This window comes from Uranotaenia lowii, chromosome 3 (genome assembly GCF_029784155.1).
Source record: "Uranotaenia lowii strain MFRU-FL chromosome 3, ASM2978415v1, whole genome shotgun sequence".
NCBI classification, from domain to species: Eukaryota; Metazoa; Arthropoda; class Insecta; order Diptera; family Culicidae; genus Uranotaenia; species Uranotaenia lowii.
In genome coordinates this window covers 183,786,409-183,809,110 of record NC_073693.1, presented here as the reverse complement: position 1 = coordinate 183,809,110, position 22,702 = coordinate 183,786,409, and the positions used below count along the sequence as shown (strand labels likewise).

General features: G+C 36.2%; 1 protein-coding gene across 1 annotated transcript in view; it reads left to right on the top strand.

The window, feature by feature from the left end:
- The first annotated feature begins 926 nt into the window (after positions 1–926).
- Positions 927–22,702, top strand: part of LOC129755148 (homeobox protein unc-4-like) — a 101,354-nt gene continuing 79,578 nt past the window's right edge. Inside the window, exon 1 of the mRNA XM_055751499.1 lies at positions 927–1,911. Within this exon, the coding sequence (XP_055607474.1) occupies positions 1,590–1,911 (322 nt within the window). The 5' untranslated portion in view covers positions 927–1,589. The remainder of the gene's footprint in view (positions 1,912–22,702) is intronic.

Below are 22,702 nucleotides of genomic sequence, written 5' to 3'. Positions count from 1 at the left end.
CAGGTATAAAGAGTACATAATTAATTTTAATAGGTCATGATTAAGATTATGGATTGGATTGGATTGGATTTTGTTTATTTATAGAGGATTTTAACCATCTTGGTCATTCTTCCTCTTGGAAAAAGAAGGTTACATAGTTATTTTTAAATTAAGATTATGTTTATTCGTTTTATGTATTTTTTAGCTATGCTTTAAATTGATATGAATTATTTCCCATCCTCGTATACTTTAAACATTCAGATATTCAATAATTCTAATTTTTTATACGAAATCATCTAGTTTTTTCATGTTTCGAAAGAATGATTAATAACCATGGATGCGATTTTTGTAAGGTTTCCAAAACGGAAATGAGAAATTTCAATTTGAAAAAACCGTCATGACTAAATCAATGTAGTAACAATCTTAAAATCAATAAGATTCTTTTCAAGTGTTCAAATTAATGGCAATATTTAATTAATATAATGGCGTAAAGCTGTCAATTTAAACGTTCTATGTAAATTCACGAAGGATGTTCTTATGTGTGTATGGAGAGGAAGAATCGTCTTTCAGCAGCCATGTGATCTGCAGAACTGTTTCCGTAGTGCCAGCAAAATATCTTATGGTAATCAATGCACTTTGGAAGCTTAGAGTAGTGTAAGTGTAAGCACAGCGTACTTGGATACATAAATGATTTCATCCCATCGATCATAATTCCAGAAGCTTTCGTATTCGTGTGCATCGACGCACAAAAAAAAGTGTAGTGGTATGCGTGACATCGACGCATCGAAGAAGGCGTGGCTTGATAGTCGGCCATGGACGAATATACTCGTGTCTTCGGCTTCTGGCGCTTGGCTCCGCCCCAAAACGTACAAGTTCCCTGCCAGTTGTTTTTATTCTTTTTTATTCCAGTTTCATAACTCGAGTGAATTGAATTTTCTGTTCGTGAATCAGTTTTCCACCACACAGCGGAGGGTGTTGAATGAAAAGGAATTATTGCCATTAAGCGTATTTTGAATCTTTCGTTTGTTTTGTAAACAAAGTCGTATGTCGCCACTAGAGTGTTATAATGGTGTTGATCAGGCGCGGGGAAGTGTGAGCAGTACTTTCTACTCTCTTTGATTTTGTGTAGTTTCCCAGAAGTTGGATACACACTTGAGATTTTGCGCTGACCATATTTTATATGCCAAACATTAGCAATTCATCGACGAGCGGCGTATTTTCATTGTTTTATAAGAGTTGTTCTGAAAATGTGAGAACGAGTTTGCGGAAGTGCATAATTGAAAACATTTATTGAAATGTTTAATGCTAATTGTTTCAATATCGCAGAAGAAATGCTTGATTAAATTAGCATACAGAGTTAAAGGATGTGTAACCAAGATCAACGAAACATGTGAAATTAAGTGTAGAAAAAAGTTACCTGAAGATTTCAAAAATAGAGTTAAATAAATGTGAAGTTGCAAACCAAGATGAAATCCTATCTGCTACGAAAACTACATCCCTATGGATGCTTGTAAAAATAGCAAACATCAACTGAGTTGTGTGAAACGGTGAATTTGTGAGGTTGGGGTTGCACTGTTAATAGTGACAATAGTTGACCGTGCTGCAGTATTATGGTTCTAGAACACCAAGGAATGTTGCAGAATCTACAGACGCTCGGTTCACAGCCGGCGTTACAACTGTACGCGGCAGCAGCGGCGGCACATTTAACGCCGCGAAACCGGGTACCGCAATGGGCACCATTTTTACAGTTTGGGGTTCCTGGCGTTTTCGGCGGACCGTTTCTGTCAAGGCCTCGTTTCGGTCCGCCGGGTGCCCCGCAAAGCCTTGCAGCCTTAAGTGGATTAAACAATATCAACAGTAACACACATCAAAGCATATCACCACAACGAGCAATACAGGGTCCTCCAAGTGAAGATTCCAATGACGATCGAGGTAAGAAATTAGAATTTTTTTTTCATTTGACCAACAAATTTGGTATTGTTTGTAACCAAACTCGTAAACAACAAAAAAATTTTAAACTGTGGAAATACTTCACAGAATTTTTTTTTGTGAGGATTTTAAACCAAATGGTTTATTCATCCCCAGATTCACAGCATTTTAATTACAGATGTTTCGTCTTTAATATTCTTGAAAAGTGTAGAACAATTTTGGAATTTTTGTATCGGCTTCATAGATGAGAAGTATTCAAAAAGGAAAAAACGAAAAATAGAAGATTACAGACGGATGCGTCGTCTGGATGTATCCGTAATTTTTCAACCAATTTTCAAAATAAACAAGATTCTTACAGGATACACTAAGGTCTTCTTTACACGGGTGGGTTTTGCTCCATATTCCAAACACGGCTTCATTCCATATGTTTTTTTTTTCTTTAAAATGATTCTTTTACAACGGTTCTCACGAATCAATACGGTTTCTGAGAAAACAATTTGAAGTCCCATGTATGACAGGCGGATTTCATATCGTATGAAAAAAACTATGTTTATTTTATACCATTTACTTCTAACCAGATTTAGAATACAACACGGATTAAATGACCACCCTTATTTGATAGGCAAAAAGCAGCTTTTTTGTGGGCATTCTATGTAGCATTGGCCAGTATTTCGGGTTTGATAGCGGCTATTTAGCTCGTATTTTAGTTTAAAGTTTGTCAATGTTCTTCGGTTTGCTGACGTAAATTACAATTTTCAAAAATTTCCAAGGGAAAAAGTAAATCCGAAGAACGAGGAGGTCAGTTCAAATCACTATTTTTTGAGACAACGATTTTTACGATAAGCACTCAAAGTGTTCACACTTGAACGATCGTTTTCGATTTAAAGCATGGGTGGCCAAACCATGGCCCACGGGCCACATGCTTTTGTGGCCCGCGAAGTCTTTTTTTGGAAATACCATTTTTATAAATTTAACGGTTTTTTTTTGGTCTGCATAGATATAACATTTGGATAAATATATCTGAATCTACACTGACTAAATTCAAGACAAAGATATAAAAATCTCATGAATTGATAGAAGTCAAAGGGGTAAAAGTGTATAAAAACTAATTTCAAGAAAGCACGCTTTTTAATTGTTTTCCATCTTCGAAAAATACATTTGCAATTTTCTTTCGAACGTAGAAATATGCGAACATAATTTTAAAAATCTGAAAAATCACCAAATATAATTTGAAACATGACATCGTTTGGCATTGCATATTCACTCAAAATCGAACATTTTTTGCACTTATATCCCTTTAGTTCTGTTCTGAGGGCCTCATATAACTTTACAAAAAAGGTTACCGACACTGAATAAAAAATTACAATAACAATAACATTTTTTAATTATCAAAATTGTACGGTATTGGTCACATTGTCTGTAAATTCCATCAAATATTTTTCAATGATTTTCGATTGGGTTTTGGATCTGCTGGACGAAAGATTCATTGATTGATGTAAGATGATATAAACGGATTTAATTTGAAGCTGATAATCATCATACATCGGAGCTTTTTTTTTGATAAATCTTGGTTTTCATAAATTTTGTTGCATAAAACATAAATTAGGGTTGTTTTTCTTTTTTTTTTTAATTTATTCCGCATATGAAAATAATAAAAAAAAACATCTGTATTGAATTTTTTTTCTCACTGCAAAACTGTGACAAGAGCTTAAATATCACGATGGTTTTGAAATTATTTTTGGAACCACCCTATTAAAAATATTAGACTACTCTAAGGATTTTTTTAAGGTGCCTTCTAAACATTGAAATTGTTAACATGTGGTTTGGAGCAATTTTCGGGACAACACTAGATCTCAACGTTTTATGTGACCCTAATGCGCTTTTATATAGACGCATTGAAAAAGAGTCTCTTATTTCTTCTAATCACTTATACCTAACCTATAAGCGGTAATGTGCTGATTTTTTTTTAAATTTTAAACCAAATAGAAAGAAAAACTTTTAGCAATTTTGTTTAGAGCTTCAGCACGCCTGATTTTTTAAAATCAACATGTTACAAAATGTTTGAATTTTTAATTAGGCTGGAACAAATATCAATTTCTTCTTTTGTCACCCCCCCCTTCGAAATTTCCAAAAACCCTGAGGGGGGAAATAAATAAAGTTTGAAGTATTTTATGTTAATTTCGAAAAAAATATCAAATATCTGAAAGATTACAAGACCAAAAAACAAATTTTGGATGATGGGAGTCATTCCACCTTTTGTATTCTTGATTTTATTGAATTTTTCGATAAAAAATTACTAGATTTATAGGTTTTGTGCAATGATATAGTATGCAATATGGTTGCATACAAGTTTTCGTGCAATTTATTTGTTTTTCGCATTATTTTTTATTGTCCCCCCCCCCCCCCCTTGCGATGTTTCAACTCCGAGTGACAAAAGAAGGATTTGAAATTTGTTCCGGCCTTATTTAGACTTTGTATTTTATGAATTGTCATTTAAGTGCATTTGAGGGTAATAATCTGATAAGATATATTGAATTATCAGTCATCTCGTCAAACGGCTGTAGGTGCTTTTTCCGATAGGCGCATATGGTCACACTTCCCCCTGCGTAAATTATAGCTTTAGCTTTTAGTTGGCAAGTCAGTTGCTTCCTGAGCCGATATCCGTGAGTTCGAACCCAAGAGTAAACATCGATCACAGTAAGTTTTTCAATGACTGTCCGCCAACTGCATCGTTGATATAAGTCGCGAATGACATAAAGATGTTTAAACGACTATAATCGAAAAAAAAGTATTTTTAGTATTATTTCCTCTTTAGTGAATATGTCTTATTCTAAGAAAATCTTGCTGGGTTCTGCAACAACTTTTAAGATTTTTTGTTCCTGGATTTTCATCTCAAAAACTTTGACAGATGATTGATTGAAAAGTATACACCACTTCATATGCAGTAGATATTGTTTGAATAAATCATCGCAATAGAACACTGTATTGGATTTTGGATTCCGAAATCCAACTTTAGATGCAACGGACAATAATATACAAATTTGAATGTTACTGTGAGAAGCAAATGATTTCGGAAATAAAAATTGATGAATATTAACAATTTGGATGTGTTACAATGAGTGAAAGGCGTTTATTTTCGAAATAACATAAAAAAAGCCCAAAATCAGTTTCCATAGATGCCATGTAATGTGTAAACAACGTAGTCAATTGCCCGTTTATTGATCTGACTCAATTACTCATTGATTGGTCCTTTATGCATTATCTAGCTTTAACCGTGATGAACGAAAAGTGTAAAAATTACAAGCCGACCATACGGTGATTTTTTCTTCTCTTTTGACTGGAGCTGAAGCTTGTACATAAGTGAAGCAATCATCGCACTTCTTCTTAGAGAACAAATTGAAGCAAAAAATCAATCGGATGGATGAGAGAGAAAAAAAATCTCCGTTAATATAATGAATCCGGAGATAATTGGAAATTGATCGAGAAGTAGCGATGCGTATTCCACGTTTTGTGTACCTACAATTCTTCATTGTTAAACTATTGCTTTGAAAATGTAATGTCGCGGGAATCAGTTGAAGTTCACTTCTGGCTGACTTCAATCTCAACTTCTCTCTTTGCGGTACCGAATTGATCAGACTGACTGTTGGGGGCTTCAAGTTAATTCTCCCCTGGATTGTATGAAGATTGGAGATTGAGGGGTCATAATTATGTAAAGGAAACAAGGTAACTTAATTAAATCAATGGCGTAGAATACTGTCTTAGTTAAAAGGATTGAATTATTTCTAATAGGTGCCTGTTCTCTTCCACATTAACTGTGTTTTCTCAACAAAATTTCAAAGTGTCGACCGAAAGCAAACAGTGTGTAATCAGTAGACCGCTGCAAGTTTTGTAGGGAAATTTAAAATTTGCGGCTTTTCATAGTCAATAAGTTTGTTGATTCATATACCCACAAATCAGACTCTACTCCAATAATGAACTTCCTTGGAGGTGGAATTATCGGTATAAAATTCTATGCCGGGCTGGCATTTACAAGCTTTTTAATAACTGGTATCGTGGCTGGCAAGAAACCAAATAAAACAAATCCCATACCCTATCGCAAGACATAGCAGGATGGAACAATCAGCCAGCAAGGATATTGTCGAATGAAGAACCAAGCGCTGTGTGTGTATGTAAACCGCCATTAGAAAAAAAAACCAATCTTTGTTTCAAACCGACCGCGACGGCAAAAAACCACCAGCCAATATGAGCTGTATGTGTGTATGTAAACCGACCGGCAGTAGAAAACAGTTTCCCTATCCCTCCTATTCTCATCCCTTTCCCATCAAGGACAGAGGATGAATAAAAAAAACCAGCCAAACGGCAGACGGCCAATGGCAGAAATGCTATGTCAATAAACCTTCTTTTACCAACCGACTCAGATGGTGCACTGGATAAGATATCGGACTGGCAAGCCGAGATGAGATGTTGCAGTGAGTTCGATTCTCACTTAATTTTTTTGGGATGAATTATCCTTACTTAACTTAATGATCCCGCGCCGATCCTCCGGTGCATAGGGCCGTGGTAAAAGACCTCCACTGTTGACGATCCGGAGCCAGTCGACAGTTTGGATTTCAGCGGCTAGGCTTTGCCGCCACGAGTTTCTGGGTCTGCCTCTTCTTCGATGTCCTTCTGGATTCCAATCTAGCGCCTCTCTGCAAATCTCGTTTTCATCATTTTGCAGCGTGTCCCCAATCCATCTCCACTTACGTTCTCGAATCTCGATTTTTAGCGCCCTTTGATGACACCGGCGATGTAGTTCCTCATTCGAGATCCAGTTGCCAGGCCACCAAGCGCGGATGATATTCCGCAGGCAGCGGTTTACAAATACTTGCAGTTTTCGAGTCGTCACCACATATGTGCACCAAGTTTCGCACCCGTACTGCAATGCGGATTTGACGTTTGAGTTGAAGATTCGGATTTTTGTTCGTAGAGAGATCTGGCGTGACCGCCAGATGTTTCAAACGGTCAAAAACGCAAATCAGGCCTTCCTGGGATGAATTATCCAATAGAATGAAAATCCCATAAAATGTTTTTTTGTTTCACTTGAATGTAGTGACGTGCATTATTTTGCTTGGGAGCTCGAGTCTTTGAAATTATTGAAATTATTTTTTTTTGTTTCGATTATAGTCGTTCTAACATCTGTATGTCTTTTGCGACTTATATCAACGATGCAGTTGGCGGACAGTCATTGAAAAACTTATCCGGTACAACTTTGTTCGATGTTTACTCTTGGGCAAGAACTCATGGACATCGGCTCAGGAATCAACTGCTTGCCAACTGAGCTATATCACTAGCTCATTTATTTCGAAATGATTATAACCTTTTCAATGATATACTTAGCATCTTCTAGGAGAAAACAATTATGAAACAAAGAAGTTTTTTTTAGCATAAAATCAGAACACGAATGTCGACTAGATTATAAATTGGACCGCTAGCTAGACATTTTCGGAACTCTTTTCCTTGAAATAATACAACTTCCAACCTTAATTCCTCGGTAGATTTTCTTGACTTCATAGAAACTTTTTCTTGTCTCGTCTAGATCTTTCGAACCATATATTGCTAATCCGTATACATCCGAAAACAAAATTGCCTATTCTCCTTTCCGTACAAAATGAAACTCGATGCGCTTATTCAGGAATCATCCAAATCATCTTATATTAAAGACTGATTCTTGGTGACACAAAAGGTATCTAAAAACATATGGAAGCCAATAGTCGATTTATCAGTTTTATTTCAACAAAACAATGTGAATCGTTTCAGTAAGTAAAAAATGTGTTATATTAGACTTAGTCGATTTGGGGTCATTTTGGGGAACTTTTAGGTTTACTTCTCATGCAATACTTCGCGAGGCTCCAGCAGTGATGTCAATTGAATTTATTGTTTTTCAATGCCAAAAGACATATCCCTGTTAAACAGCTAATAACTTTTTTCCCCTACAAACCTAAACTTTCAAATTTACTCATGTAAACGTTACCTAAAAATTCAGCAAGAAATTGTGGATAAGTTTTGGACCAAAACGAAGCTTTTTAGACCCCAGGATTTGAGAAATTCAAAAATTACCCCAAATCGACTCAGTCTAGTGTTAAATATAAATTGTAGTAAACGTTATAAATAAAGCTTTTAAACAAATTGATGCTACGTGACTAAGAAGTTCAGAATAAGAAGATAAACCATAAACAAAAGAGAAAAACGATATTTCAAGGTTTTATGACGCAATCTTTGGTTTCCCGCGTATGTTCAGGCTGAGACATGTTTTAGCTAGATATGTCTGTACTAGCATTTGAAGAGTTCAGCTGTATTCCCTGTGCCGTTTTCAGTTTTACTTGCTTTGTTTATAATGTGTCAAAAAATGATCTGAGGCAACATTAGTTTCGATCATAACAAACTGAAATTATCGTCAATTTTTACTATTTATCTATAATTATGACATAATTCCGATTGGCAAACTATTGCACAAAACAAAAGAAATATTGTAACATTAAACACTCTCTTACCTGAAGATCAGGTCGTTAATGAAAAGGCTTCAAATTTGTTTATAGTAAAATTCCTGTAAATTAGAAACAATCAGATAAATTTTAGAGAAACAGTTTTGCTATAGATTTTCGGAAAGAATTAGTGGTACTCACGGTAGCAGAAAAATCTTTCTGAGAGCCTGAAATCGTCGTGTATTTTTCGATATAGAAAATTTTAATTGTCAGCTACAACTACGGGCTACTTTGGTGTGGTACTACAAGAGCAATTTTACAATGAAATTTTTACAACACTTTTTCTATTTTAGCCCTATGTGATCCAAATGTTTCTTCATGTGAAAATAGACATAATGTTGTAAACAAATTTGACGGTCGTAGATCTAGAAATAAAATTTGCATTTTAAAATTTTTGAAATGTACTACCACTGTGTGTCAAAATTTCTACCACTTTTTTCCAACACGAGTGAAATTGCTCGGAAAAGCATGCTTATATTTTATCAGATGTATTTAATAAAAAGCACTAGAAATGTGTAATATTTTAGGACATCGAAAATTATTTATTATCACCCTGAAATTTTGAATAATACGTCTTTTTAACAATTGTTACTGCTGTGCAGCATACAATAATTATGTTGCAGAAACTTTAAAAAAATCATGTACGACGAAAAAAAAATGATATTTTTATTCAGGCAAACCTAGTCACATAGAAGCATAAATTTATTCTGTGTAAATTAACCTTGACACACTAAGGTCCTAGCTTCCAATATAATTTTGCTGGGAGACACCCTCGGCCATCGCCGCGAAGTGGTTGGTCACACATCTGCATTCACACTAAACGCAACAAAAAGTGTTGTGCTTTTTGTTCTTCACTATATCAACCTGCATACATGATGTACGTGCGTCTCCTTAACTGATTATTAAAATAATTGTATTAGTAGACTATCTGGTGTAATTAATAAAAACGTGTTGAATGGATGCATGATAGAAATTAAAACCAGCTATTTGTTCCTCAAAGGAAGCCCATTTTCGTTTTCTCATCCCTACATAATTAGCTTGCAATTATACACAGTGATAACTGGACGCGGCACGGTTATAATTACAATATGCTTAAAATTGCAATTATCATTTAAACACCGAACGTTTTTGTACATTGTTTTATTCAATTGTTTTCCAGAGATAAGAATGTAGTTACCTGTCTTTCATCCAACATGAATGGTACACGTTACGCTCTGCCTTAGGACTCTATACATTTCGTGGTAGTAGAGACATTTAACGTTGAACTCCTGCGGTTCTTGGAATAATTCAATGTAAAATCATCGGCAATTTCTTTTTCTTATTAACATTTTTACTTTCAACCATCAATCAATCATTTAAAGCTGTTTCTACTTCTTAAATATCTTGAAGTGACTGCCCTGCATCAAACTCTTACCTACATATACCATCATTTTGTGAATTTTTTTTATATTTGTGTGCCTTCGTATGTTGGTTATTAACCATGGGTGCACGGATTTACCGCAGTTTTTGCCTAAGCATGTGTTCACTTGGCTTGGCTTGGCTTCACTTGGCACTGCTGGCAACTGATTGAACATTCCTTTTATATAGTCAGTTCCTTTTATATATCAGTAAGGAAGCCATTCGCCAGCTGAATAGAAACATGTCGGCTGGGAAGGATGGCATCGCAGCTGAACTCATCAAAATGGGCCCGGACAGGTTGGCCGATTGCCTACATCGGTTGATAATCCGGATCTGGGACATAGAACAGCTACCGGAGGAGTGGAAGGAGGGGGTAATATGCCCCATCTACAAGAAGGGCGACAAATTGGACTGTGAGAACTACCGAGCGATCACTGTCCTCAATGCCGCCTACAAAGTGTTGTCCCGAATCCTACTCCGCCGCCTAACGCCACAAGCAAACAGATTCGTGGGAAGTCATCAGGCCGGCTTCATGGAGGGACGGTCTACGAAGGACCAGATATTCACATTGCGGCAAATCCTCCAAAAATGCCGTGAACACCAAGTCCCTACGCATCATCTATTCATCGACTTCAAAGCCGCATACGACACGATCGACCGTAACCGCGGTGGAGGAGATCTACCGCAAACTGAAACGCGAAGCACATGCTGGCCTGCGGATCCGAGACCGACCGAACCCGCTTGTCCAGTAATAACAAGGTCACGATCGACGGCGACGAGCTGGAGATAGTCGAAGACTTTGTCTATCTCGGCTCACTGGTGACCGCAGACAATGACACCAGCCGTGAGATCCGGAGGCGAATTATCAGCGGAAGTCGTGCCTACTATGGACTCCACAAGCAACTGCGGTCGAGAAGACTTAGCCCTCGCACGAAGTGTAACCTGTATATGACGCTCATTAGACCGGTTGTTCTCTACAGGCACGAGACATGGATATTGCTCGAGGAGGACCTGCGTACACTCGGAGTATTCGAGCGACGAGTGTTAAGAACCATCTTTGGCGGCGTACAGGAGAACGGAGTGTGGAGGCGAAGGATGAACCACGAGCTCGCGCGCCTCTACGGCGAACCCAGTATCCCGAAGGTGGTGAAGGCTGGCCGGATACGCTGGGCGGGACATGTTGCGAGAATGCCGGACGACTGTCCTGCAAAACAGGTGTTCACTACGAATCCGGTAGGAACAAGACGAGCGGGGGCGCAACGAGCGAGGTGGTTAGACCAAGTGGAGCGTGATCTGGCGAACGTGGGGTGCCCGAGAAATTGGAGAACGGTTGCTATGAACCGAGTGAATTTTAGGAATTATGTTCGTCAAGTTATGTCGTGAGACGGAATACTATGTAAATAAATAAATATATAGTCAGTTATACAAGGGGAAACACATATCTTACCTGTCGGCCACTTATGGGATTCGAACCCAAAAGTTGTTTAGTAGTTTTTTACCCAGTATGCCTGGCATACCAAATCAGACTGGCACCAGCTTATTCGCTAAACCACATCGGTTTTCCCCGCTTTGGATGGAACATTTTGTAGATTCATTACCAAATTAAAAAAATGGTACAGATTCCTGTAGCATAGTAGGGAATGTGTTAGCGTAGAAAAACCAAACCAACATTTCCGATGTATAAAATTTTCCGTTCTTTTTTCAATTTCTTTGAAAATCTAACCTTTCCTAAGATATTAATGTCTTATTGGTACAGAATGTGACATCACAATCACGCAAAATGTGTTTACAAGCGAAGTTAAAATGGTTCAAGTCGTTCCACATAAACGAGATTATAAAAAAGGATAGCAGCCCATTTTATTGATAACTCGAACAATCCGCAATAAATTTTCAACTTTGAAAGAATGTTGTCTTAGAACGATTCTCTTTCTTTTAGAGCGGTTGGAAAGTTAGATTTAGTAATTATTTTTGTTTAACACATAAGGGAGCGCTAAGAAATCTTGACAACAATCACCGAAAATTCGGTATTCTATATCTCAAAACTCGCAAGCGAAAATATTGTGTACAACTTTGTAACGCAAAAAAAAAATTTGGTAGGTTCAAAATGATGACAATCCGTGAACACTTCATAACAACCAATTAGATCTGTTTTTTTTTTTTCATTTTCACACGTTCAAGATGGTTTTATGCAATCAATAATAAAATAAAGAATATATTACAATGCAATCTTAAAAGGACCACGAAATCATAATCAATCATAATAGAGGCGACTCCAGATCAAAGCAAACCAGATTATCAACTTGGAACCTATGAAATTGTAATGCAAGGAAAGTGGTTGCTTTTGGAGGCATTCTTCTTTGTATATTTGGTCATTTATTGTATCAATCATTTTAAATTGCAGCTTCCTAAAATTGTCAGATACCTGAAGTACTAGACATCAAATTTTTCTGTCTTTTTGTTACAGATTTACTGTCATTTTTGACTTTTAGCACCGGGTTCTTAGACAAACGAAACCTCTTCTTAAATTCAATGTTTTCACCATGTTTTAGAAAAACTATCAAAGGCTAACAATCATTTTCCTTCCTGAACCTGGCATTTATTCAAATTTACGTCGTGTTAACTTTTAAAAAATTAGCTCTATTTGTTGGATTCGGGAAATCTCGAATTTTCTTAATTCCCGGGAATTCGAGGTCGGGAAATCCCGGGATGGACATTCTAATTCGGGACCACACTGTAGGCGGTTTCAAGGATAGTGATCGCTCGGTAGTTCTTATAGTCCAATTTTTTTTTAATATAGCTTATTGGCGCTTTAACCTTAGAGGTCTTTCACGTCATAGTCCAATTTGTCGAGCTTCGTATAGAATGGCAGCAAGCTTCTTTCGATAGCTGTTCTGTGTCCAAGATCCGGACTATCAATCGCGTTGGATCCTCTAGGTCTCCTTGAATAATTTACCCTACCGTATGAATTTTGAACGAATTTAGTTGATTTTCAACTCCATTTGGGTCTCCCTTCGGATTTATACTGAACTTTTCAGGGTCCTGCCCAAAGATTTTATTCAAAAGTTGCATCAAGTATATTCACATCTGTGAGTGTTGCATTTTTTTTTGGGAATACAGTCCTTAGTCCCTGAAATATTCACGACATGTGACTGGCATTGAATGAAGACGCGGCTGGCTCCAGGTTGTCAACAGTCTTTGTATCGTCTTTCCCTTTGCATCGGACAATCGGACAAAACGGTGAAATTCCTTGTGAATTACAAGACACATATTTTGGGTGAAGTGATAAGGAACAACAAGAAGTAGGAGACACAATTGAAATGCAAATCATGTGCTCTAAGGAAGATACGATCTGCAAATCTGATTCAGTTCTTTCAACGCAGTAACAATGCATCGAACCTACAGGTATCAACCGGTTTTTTATTGAAATTAATGATCAATTTAAAATTTGAAAACTATTAAAGTCAATTGAAAGATTGATCTTAAAAAAAAATCTGATAGTGGTCCGAGCAGTTGATAACGTTAAGTGGACTTGTTAAATTTGTGAACCTCCACGAGCAACGTAAAGTCAGATTAAAAACCAGCACGTTAATGAATTCCCAGTGACACATCCGCTGCAAGAGCGATAAGAACCAGAACCAGATGATAAGTCCGTTGAGTTCGTGATTGTTTTTCGAGCGTTAATAGCTGGTTTGTGAAATTAGTTTGAAGATTTATTGACTAATTACTTCTGACAAGGAGCAACCGAAGCGTTGATGATAATGATTTCAAATAGCCTAATTCATGAAGAAAAATGTCAGCTGTTTCGATTCTCAGAAAGTTTTTTTTTTCTTATCTCCATGTAGAGTCGTGGTTTAGCAGGTGTTGGTTTAAATTTTTTGGATCGTCTCTTCTATGTACACCATCACAATGGACGATGTAATTTCTGGAGATGATTTATAGTATTACGTCGTGTAGTGTAATATCACAACACAACTTTCTATGCGATATCGCATCAAGTAGTAAATGTATTCTTCAATTGACGTTCAAATTTTACTCATTTCAAAAAGTAAGAACCTCAGCTGTATTTGATTGGCTTGTAAGTACTACCAAAATTAAATAAAAATGTAAACCAAGCTAAAGCTTCAAATTTAACTTCACTATTTTTCATTTTTAGGAAATTCGGCCCAATGCACAGTGGTGAAGAACATCAATCTAGCTGTACGAAATTAATAGCGCCCAGGGATGAAGAGATATATAGACATTTGATGTCTTCAGCAACATTGTTCAGTTTTACATGGAGCATATTCCAATATAAAAATTTTTGCCGAGGGTCCACCGATAGCGAGATAAAAATGCTAACTTTTTTGTTCTTCAAATAAGGGCTTTGATGTCTTCAACAAAGTAGTTCATCTGATCAAAATACATAAGTTTGTTCAATATGTCAAAGTCCTATCACATTATCCTCAGGAGTTACAGTCAAAGTAAAAAAATCTTTTAAATAAAACTGTTTTTTGAACCTGACACGTTGTAGATTGGATAAAATGGTTCGCTGTCTTTGAAACAAAGTTGTAACAAGCCACGATCTACAATTGTTCCATACATTATGATGGGTTTAGCAGTTGCTGAAGCCCTATATTTAGTGCATTTTATTGGCAATTTTAGAAGGCTCATCCATCGAAAAGTGTACATTTTCGCAACACCCCCTTTTTGTGGTTATTTTTGATGATAAACGGAACCATTTCCATTTGAAATGAGCGGTGAAATCGATGGAACTAGTAGAGATTTGAACGATTGAAAATATACTTTTTGTATGAAAATTATCTATTTTACTTATAGAAGAAACGTTGATAACATTTAGTTCATTTATAAAGTGTTGCAGTTTTCTTTTATATGTTTTGTTTTGTTAAAAGACATTTAAATTCGATTTTCCAAATAATTTAAACTCAACAAAAAAATAATGGCACAAATTTGGTAGAGCACTAAATAAGTATTTAATATCATATGAATGAACAATAGAATCGGTTTTGTCAGTACAATATAACCGCTGCAACCGGTTCAATTTAGTGCTCTACCTAATTTAACTGATAAGTTCCATTAATTTTTTTTGTGTTTAATTGATTTGAAAAATCGAATTTAAATGTCTTTTAACAAAACAAAATATATAAAAGAAAACTGCAACACTTTATTAATGAACTAAAAGTTATCAACGTTTTTTCTCTAAGTAAAATAGGTAATTTTCATACAAAAAGTATATTTTCAATCGTTCAAATCTCTACTAGTTCCATCGATTTCACCGCTCATTTCAAATGGAAATGGTTACGTTTATCATCAAAAATAATCACAAAAAGGGGGTGTTGCGAAAATGTGCACTTTTCGATGGATGAGCCTTCTAAAATTGCCAATAAAATACACTAAATATAGGGCTTCAGCAACTGCTAAACCCATCATAATGTATGGAACAATTGTAGATCGTGGCTTGTTACAACTTTGTTTCAAAGACAGCGAACCATTTTATCCAATCTACAACGGGTCAGGTTCAAAACACTGTTTTTTAAGAGATTTTTTTTTACTTTGACTGTAACTCCTGAGAGTGATGTGATAGGACTTTGACATATTGAACAAACTTATGTATTTTGATCCGATAAATAATTTTGTCGAAGACATCAAAGCCCTTATTTGTAGAACAAAAAAGTTAGCATTTTTATCAATTTTTTATATTGGAATATGCTCCATGTAAAACTGAACAATGTTGCTGAAGACATCAAATGTCTATCTCTTCATCCCTGGGCGCTATTAATTTCGTACAGCTAGATTAATGTTCTGCACCACTGTGCAATGGCATGAGCGGTACAAAAATTATTTAATGATTTCAAACTGCCGGATACATCAAGACGATGTAATATTAACTAACATTTTCGACTCAAGTTATTTGCAGGTATTTGATTAAATATCACAATACTTTTTTTGCTCTGTATACTACCGTTTGCATATACCATCACTCTTATCAGTTTTTTGGTAAATATACCAAATTCACTTAGAAATTTATTGTCTTTGCATATCAAAGCTACATTATGATTATACGCGGTGATAAGTAAAATAGAATTAATTGATTTTCATTTCCAATAATATGGTTTTAGTAAAAAACAAACATGGGTCTAAGAATGTCACGCGCGATCAGATAGAAAACTTCATTTATTTATGAACGTTGATGAACACCAAATGATAAGAAATGAATAAAAGATAACGGATGGATAGATTCTGCAATGTAATTAACAAGGGAAACATATTTCTAGACCTAACCGACCCCTCTTTAAATCGACAAAATCTGTTCAAAATTTGGTACCGGCTGCTGTTCATCTCGAGCCTGTGGTTCAAAAGGCAGGTTAGGTGGGCAGAACACAATATCATCATCCCTAAGTCATTCATGCATCACGAACGCCACTGAAAGAAAAGTCAGCCGGCACGAGGAGGAAGGAAGGACGGCATGAAAAAAAGGAAACTAGAATACCCGACCATTCATACACTTGTGAAGAGTTATTATCCCTCTGGGACGGCAGAGAAGTATGTGTTCACACAACCCCATATTTTACTCAATTATCCCGTCTAAAGTATTTCGCATTATGTGACGATTATCTCCACAAAACATGGTATTATTCACTGCACGTTGTTTGCTATCAGTCAATAGAAGGTAGCGTATGAAGTCGAACGTATAGAAAACTTGACAGATAGGTAAGAAGTGCAGGTAACTAATTAAATTGATTTTTTTTTTCATGTGAATTTAAAATTTTGAATAAATTTATCGTCCTGAAATAAGCCTTTATATTTAAAACAAATTGTTTTTAAAACAGATGAACAATCAGAAAATTAAAATCAAAAGATAAATTACCCCAAATCACAAATCAGATGGTGAAAATTAAACTAGAATCTGCGAACGTAAGTAGGTAGTTTCCAAGAGACCGAATCAATCATAGCGGCAAACCACCTTAAGCGGGGTCGCTTATTTTTGTCACATTAATCTTAATTCAAACGAAATCTATTCACCTCTTAATATGCCCCCAAATTTCAGTTTCCCACCCCCACAGCTGATTGTCATTATGTATGTATGTAGGTACAGGTTTCCACTATGCTATTATGTGTGTTGAGGGCGTATACGACGACCATGCCACTACATTCAGCTATTATTGGGTGCAACATGCAATAACGCCGTCTTTAGTCACCAAAGCGCAAAGCCCATCAACTCCTTGTTCAGCCATTCTCATTCAAACCAGGCGGGCAACTTGGCACTTGGCTTCGCACTGCTATGATTTCGTATGATAGGTATGTAGGATCGAACGAGAAGAAGTTAATTAAATGGCCTGGGCTGTGTAATTTATTTATTCGTGTTTTGACTATGTTGGGTAACCTAACCTATTCTTTTCAGGCCTGATAGTCACCTTTCACTGTGAAAGTGTCGAGGGCGTAGTATTGATTGTCATTTTTCTCAACTTTGATACATAGACATATCAGCCGGTGTAAATCGTCGAATTGAGGATAAACAAACTAGGAGCATAATCACATCTGCTGAGTCCGTTTATTGATAATGGAGAAACTAAGTTACAATATTGTATGTATTCAGAGCGCGATACAAAAACAAAATTGTATTATGAATCTAGGACAGCTTCAAAATTGAAAAAAAAAATCTGAATCCCATTTTTTCATATTTTAAAGTTAACAAATTGATTTTATGAGCTTAGATGTTTGAATACTGAAACCTGATATACCGGTATACTGATACCAAAGAATTAAATTCAAAATTCTAAGTTGTGATTCTGGATTTAAAAAATGAATTATTATTATATGTATGTATGTATGTTGGTTATCCACCCATGGGTGCACGGATTCACCGCATTTCTGTCTAAGTATGTGTTCACGTGCATTTTTTAGATAAATAAGTTCGACGAACCTCCAATGCAACCCGTACACCATACACGAACCCCATGGCTTCGTATGAACTGTTATGGAGTGAATGTGTTGTGTTGATGTATATACCTGACCAGCTGGCAACTGATTGAACAATCTTATTATATAGTCAGTTATAATAAGATAAATAAGAAACACATCTTACCTGTCGGCCACTCATGGGATTCGAACCCAAAAGTTTTCTTGCCGATACCGGGAATCGAACTCAGTACGCCTGGCATACCAAAACCAAACTCGTGCCAGTATATTCGCTAGACCACATCAGCGCTCTATTTAAAAATGAATTATTATTGTTGGCTGAAAATAAGAATTTTGAAAAAGAAGTAGGAATTTGTTACAGAAATTAAACATAGAATAGAAACCAAACATCTGAAATCGGATATCGGAAACCGGAAACCAGATATCGAAAATCGGAAAATGTAAATCGGAATAATAAATAAGAAATTCCTCTTACCCATTCTGTTCTTCCGGATTTCGATGACTAGATTCAAACAACTGGACCGAAAACTAGAAACTGAAATCAGATTTTCGAGATCTGAGACTAAAAACTGGAAAATGGTATTGTAACTGACCTGGAAACAGGGAACCTAACCTAAATATCGGGACAGGAAACCGGAAACCTAAAACTGGAACTGGGAAAGGGAAATCGGTAACCAAACGACTCCAGGGAATTTTTTTATTAGAAGCGAAACAAGTGATTTTATCTAAAACCCGGAATCCGGACACCAATGAATTTGCCAACCGGAAACGTTAAACCTTAAATCAGAAACTGGAATCCGGAACCAGAAACAAAAATCAAAAACGAACTGTTTCAAGGTCAGAAATCAATACATAGTTCGATATCATAAGTCTCCTGAGCCGATGTCCGCGAGTTCGAGCCCAAGAGTAAGTATCGACTATAATCGAAACAAAAAAAAAAGATATCATAAGTTTGAATTCAAAAGTCAACAATCAGAAGACAGGAGTCAGGGAAGTAGGCGATGGTTTGTTGGTATCGCACGTGTTTTTATTTTGCTCCGTCGCGGTGAAAATTGAATTTTTGAACTTTAAGTAGTTTCTTATTGTAAAATAGTGATTTTCTGTTGAATAAGTGGATAATGCATAGTGATCAACAATTGCATATTTGATTGTTTGTGCCCGATACGATTCTCCATTGATTTCGTCCACTTCCATCAGGTGACATCGTTGATTGATTCGGTACAAGAGGAAACGTTTGATTGCGTGGTAATGGACGATAAAACTTACGCCAAGGCAGACTTCAGACAGCTTCCTGGACAAGAGTATTATACAGCAACCGGAAGAGGAAAGGTGAAAAACCATTTTCAGGCATATTAAACTATCAAAGTTTTCCAAGAAATTTCTCGTTTGGCAAGCTATCTGTACCTATGGCTTAAAAAGCAACATTTTTGTTGCAACTGGGACCGTCAACCAGGAAATTTACGTGAAAGAGTGTCTTCAAACACGTTTGCTGCCTTTCCTGAAGAAACATGATTTGTTTGTGATGTTTTGGCTGGATTTGGTATCCTGCCATTATGGAAAAAGGTCATGGAGTGGTATGCCGCTAACAACATGCAGGTTGTGCCCAAGTGTAAGAACCCTTCAAACACACCAGAACTTCATCCAAATGAAAAATATTGGGCGATAGTTAAGCAGAACCTAGCCTCAAAAACTGTTTGCAGCAAGGAATCTTAGCTGATTTTTTTTTTCGTCTTTTAGACATATTGAACTTCAAAAAGGAAGATAGTTGGATTTTTTTCTTAAACAAATAATCGATTTACACGCAATTGACCACTTTTTTATCCTAGCATCCTTTACATGGTGCCGCCATAAATTGCCAAATATTTTTTATCACAAGTACAGTTAATTTTGGTTGAATGGTGGTGCATCTTTGCACCCATGATAGATTACTATATTTTTATGAAAAAATTTTAGTGCGTAGTCATTTGAAAAAAAAAAAATTGAAATATTCTTTTCAGTCCAACTTACATATAACTCTAATACCCACAGTAAGTATTAGTTTTGGAAGAACATAAACCAGCATTTGGTTTTGGAAAAAAAGACATGTAATTTCGGTATTACTATCCGTCTATAGAATTTCATAATCTTCAAGTTGTTCTTACTAAAAAGGACATCACTGATAAATTAATAAAGAAACATAAAATAACGATGAATAATCTCTTAATGACACTCACCATACTGACTGGACAATCGATTTCGATTGTTGCATAATTTTTTCAGCAGTTCGCAATATCGATTCCAGAGTGCGCATTAATCGCTTTTGATGAAATGCTATCCCAGTTGGAAAGTACCAGCCAACTTTCAAGGGGAAAAAGGCAGTTTGACGATACCATCGGGCTAAACCTTGCAAAATTGGACAAAAATTTTCCTACGTGGAAATTTTTATCTAATTTTGCCAGGTTCGCAAAACTGACGATAGGTGGCAAATTTAGACAAAAAATGATCGAATTTTTGTTCTAAGTGTCATGTCAGTGGTATTACTATCCAGAAGTCAGAAACTGACAAAGTTTAGAGAAAGAATTCAGTAATTTGGAAAAATTTGAAAAAAATTGTTAATAATCTGCCACCTAGGTTCGTTTCCTTTCATTCTTGGCGATAACTGATCAATAGTCGGGTACAAAAGGATCGCAAGCTGCCTCGTTGAATTTCCAATCACAGATGATTTGAGATATAAACTTCAAATAAACAAATCAGCAATCGAGAAATCATATGCAAATGAAGGTATCAACAAGATCCTTAACCGAATTTGTTTAGCCAATGTTATACGGTTGATTAGGCGACGGGCATGGCAAATGCAATTGGATCCGGTTTTCCCCTTGGAATAAGAATAGAATTTTCGCTGCGGTTGACGCTTTTGCTGCTGGTGTGAGCGACAATATTTTTTTTCTCCTGTGTGTGCTTGAGCCATGTTACACATCCCAAATCGTTTCTTCTCGACGTTATACAAGGGGTCGTTTTATTGGTCTTTTATCCTTTTGGGCGGATTTAACTTGCGGCTGTTTGGTAACACAGTGGAAGCTGTGCAGGGCGCCACGTGTAAATTATTTACATAATCCCTTAAAGAAAGGTTTTTTTTTTGTATTCTCATGACAAATTGGGTAATGCGTGAAATCCTTATTTTATCGGAATATTTTGGTCGAAGGTTATTTGTTGGAAGGTGCCAATTCTACACGAAACTATGTTTGATAAATTTTTGCATGTCACTGTGAAATCGTTAATTCAAAAATTTTGTTTTGGTTAACATTTCGAGGCAAAAATATCTCCAGAGAAAATACTCATCAGGATACCTTGAATCAGAATCCAAATTCAGAATTCTGATTCTCTCTAGTTTTGATACTGTCTAACAATTCTACTTTGAATTTCACAATTCGCTGATTTACCAAAAATTAAACAAGAAAATAAAGATTTACATTCAGAATTTAAATTAAGGGCCCTATTACATAAGACTAGTCACGAGTCATTTTGCTCGAGTGAGCCATTTTGGTATTACAGTCGAGTCGAGTTGAACTTCAGTCGAGTAGCTCGACTGAGTCGACTGCTTGAAAGTTCATGACTCAGCTGTTTCACTCGGCTACCGTGATACGACATTTCGCTCGAGTCGACAGTGACTGGAGTCTTATGTAAAAGGGCCCTAAGATTTTAGATTCAAGATTCAGAATTCGGATTCAGAATTCAGATTCCGAATTCAGATTCAGATTCAGAATTCAGGTTCAGCATTCAGATTCAGAATTCAGATTTAGAATTCAGATTCAGAATTCAGATTCAGAATTCAGATTCAGAATTCAGATTCAGAATTCAGATTTAGAATTCAGATTCAGAATTCAGATTCAGAATTCAGATTCTTGTGAAATTATTTATCGGCTATATCGGTGAAATTTATATTCTTTGAGAAAGAATATTCAAGAATTGAAAGATTATAGACGGATAGAAGATTAGAATAAGATGAAAGATGTTGAAAATTGAGCGGAAGGGTAATTTTAATTTGAACACTTTTCATCACATTTCATCTATTTGTTCCTCACGGGCCTACTACCTTGCAGTGGTTGAGACAGATAGAATTGTAGCAACCACCACACAATAGTAGGCCTAGCGTGGTTCGTCCCACAAGCGGAAACTTGCAGTACGAACGAACAAAAAGATGAAATGTGATCGCTCAGAAAAGCTTCAAATACGACCGAGACACATTTATCGATAGATGCGTTTCTCGGTATTCTATCATTACGTGCGGTCTAGCCGGGTTTGACTATTCGCGCTACGGTCGATGGTCCGATACTAGGCTATCTACCGATGTAATGAAATGTGTTTTTATTTTCTTTTTTAGCCAAGTATTGATTTTTTAAATGAAGAGTTAATCACCGTAAATTTTATTTTGTGAAATTATTTATCGGCTATATCGGTGTTCAAATTAAAATTACCCTTCCGCTCAATTTTCAACATCTTTCATCTTATTCTAATCTTCTATCCGTCTATAATCTTTCAATTCTTGAATATTCTTTCTCAAAGAATATAAATTTCACCGATATAGCCGATAAATAATTTCACAAAATAAAATTTACGGTGATTAACTCTTCATTTAAAAAATCAATACTTGGCTAAAAAAGAAAATAAAAACACATTTCATTACATCGGTAGATAGCCTAGTATCGGACCATCGACCGTAGCGCGAATAGTCAAACCCGGCTAGACCGCACGTAATGATAGAATACCGAGAAACGCATCTATCGATAAATGTGTCTCGGTCGTATTTGAAGCTTTTCTGAGCGATCACATTTCATCTTTTTGTTCGTTCGTACTGCAAGTTTCCGCTTGTGGGACGAACCACGCTAGGCCTACTATTGTGTGGTGGTTGCTACAATTCTATCTGTCTCAACCACTGCAAGGTAGTAGGCCCGTGAGGAACAAATAGATGAAATGTG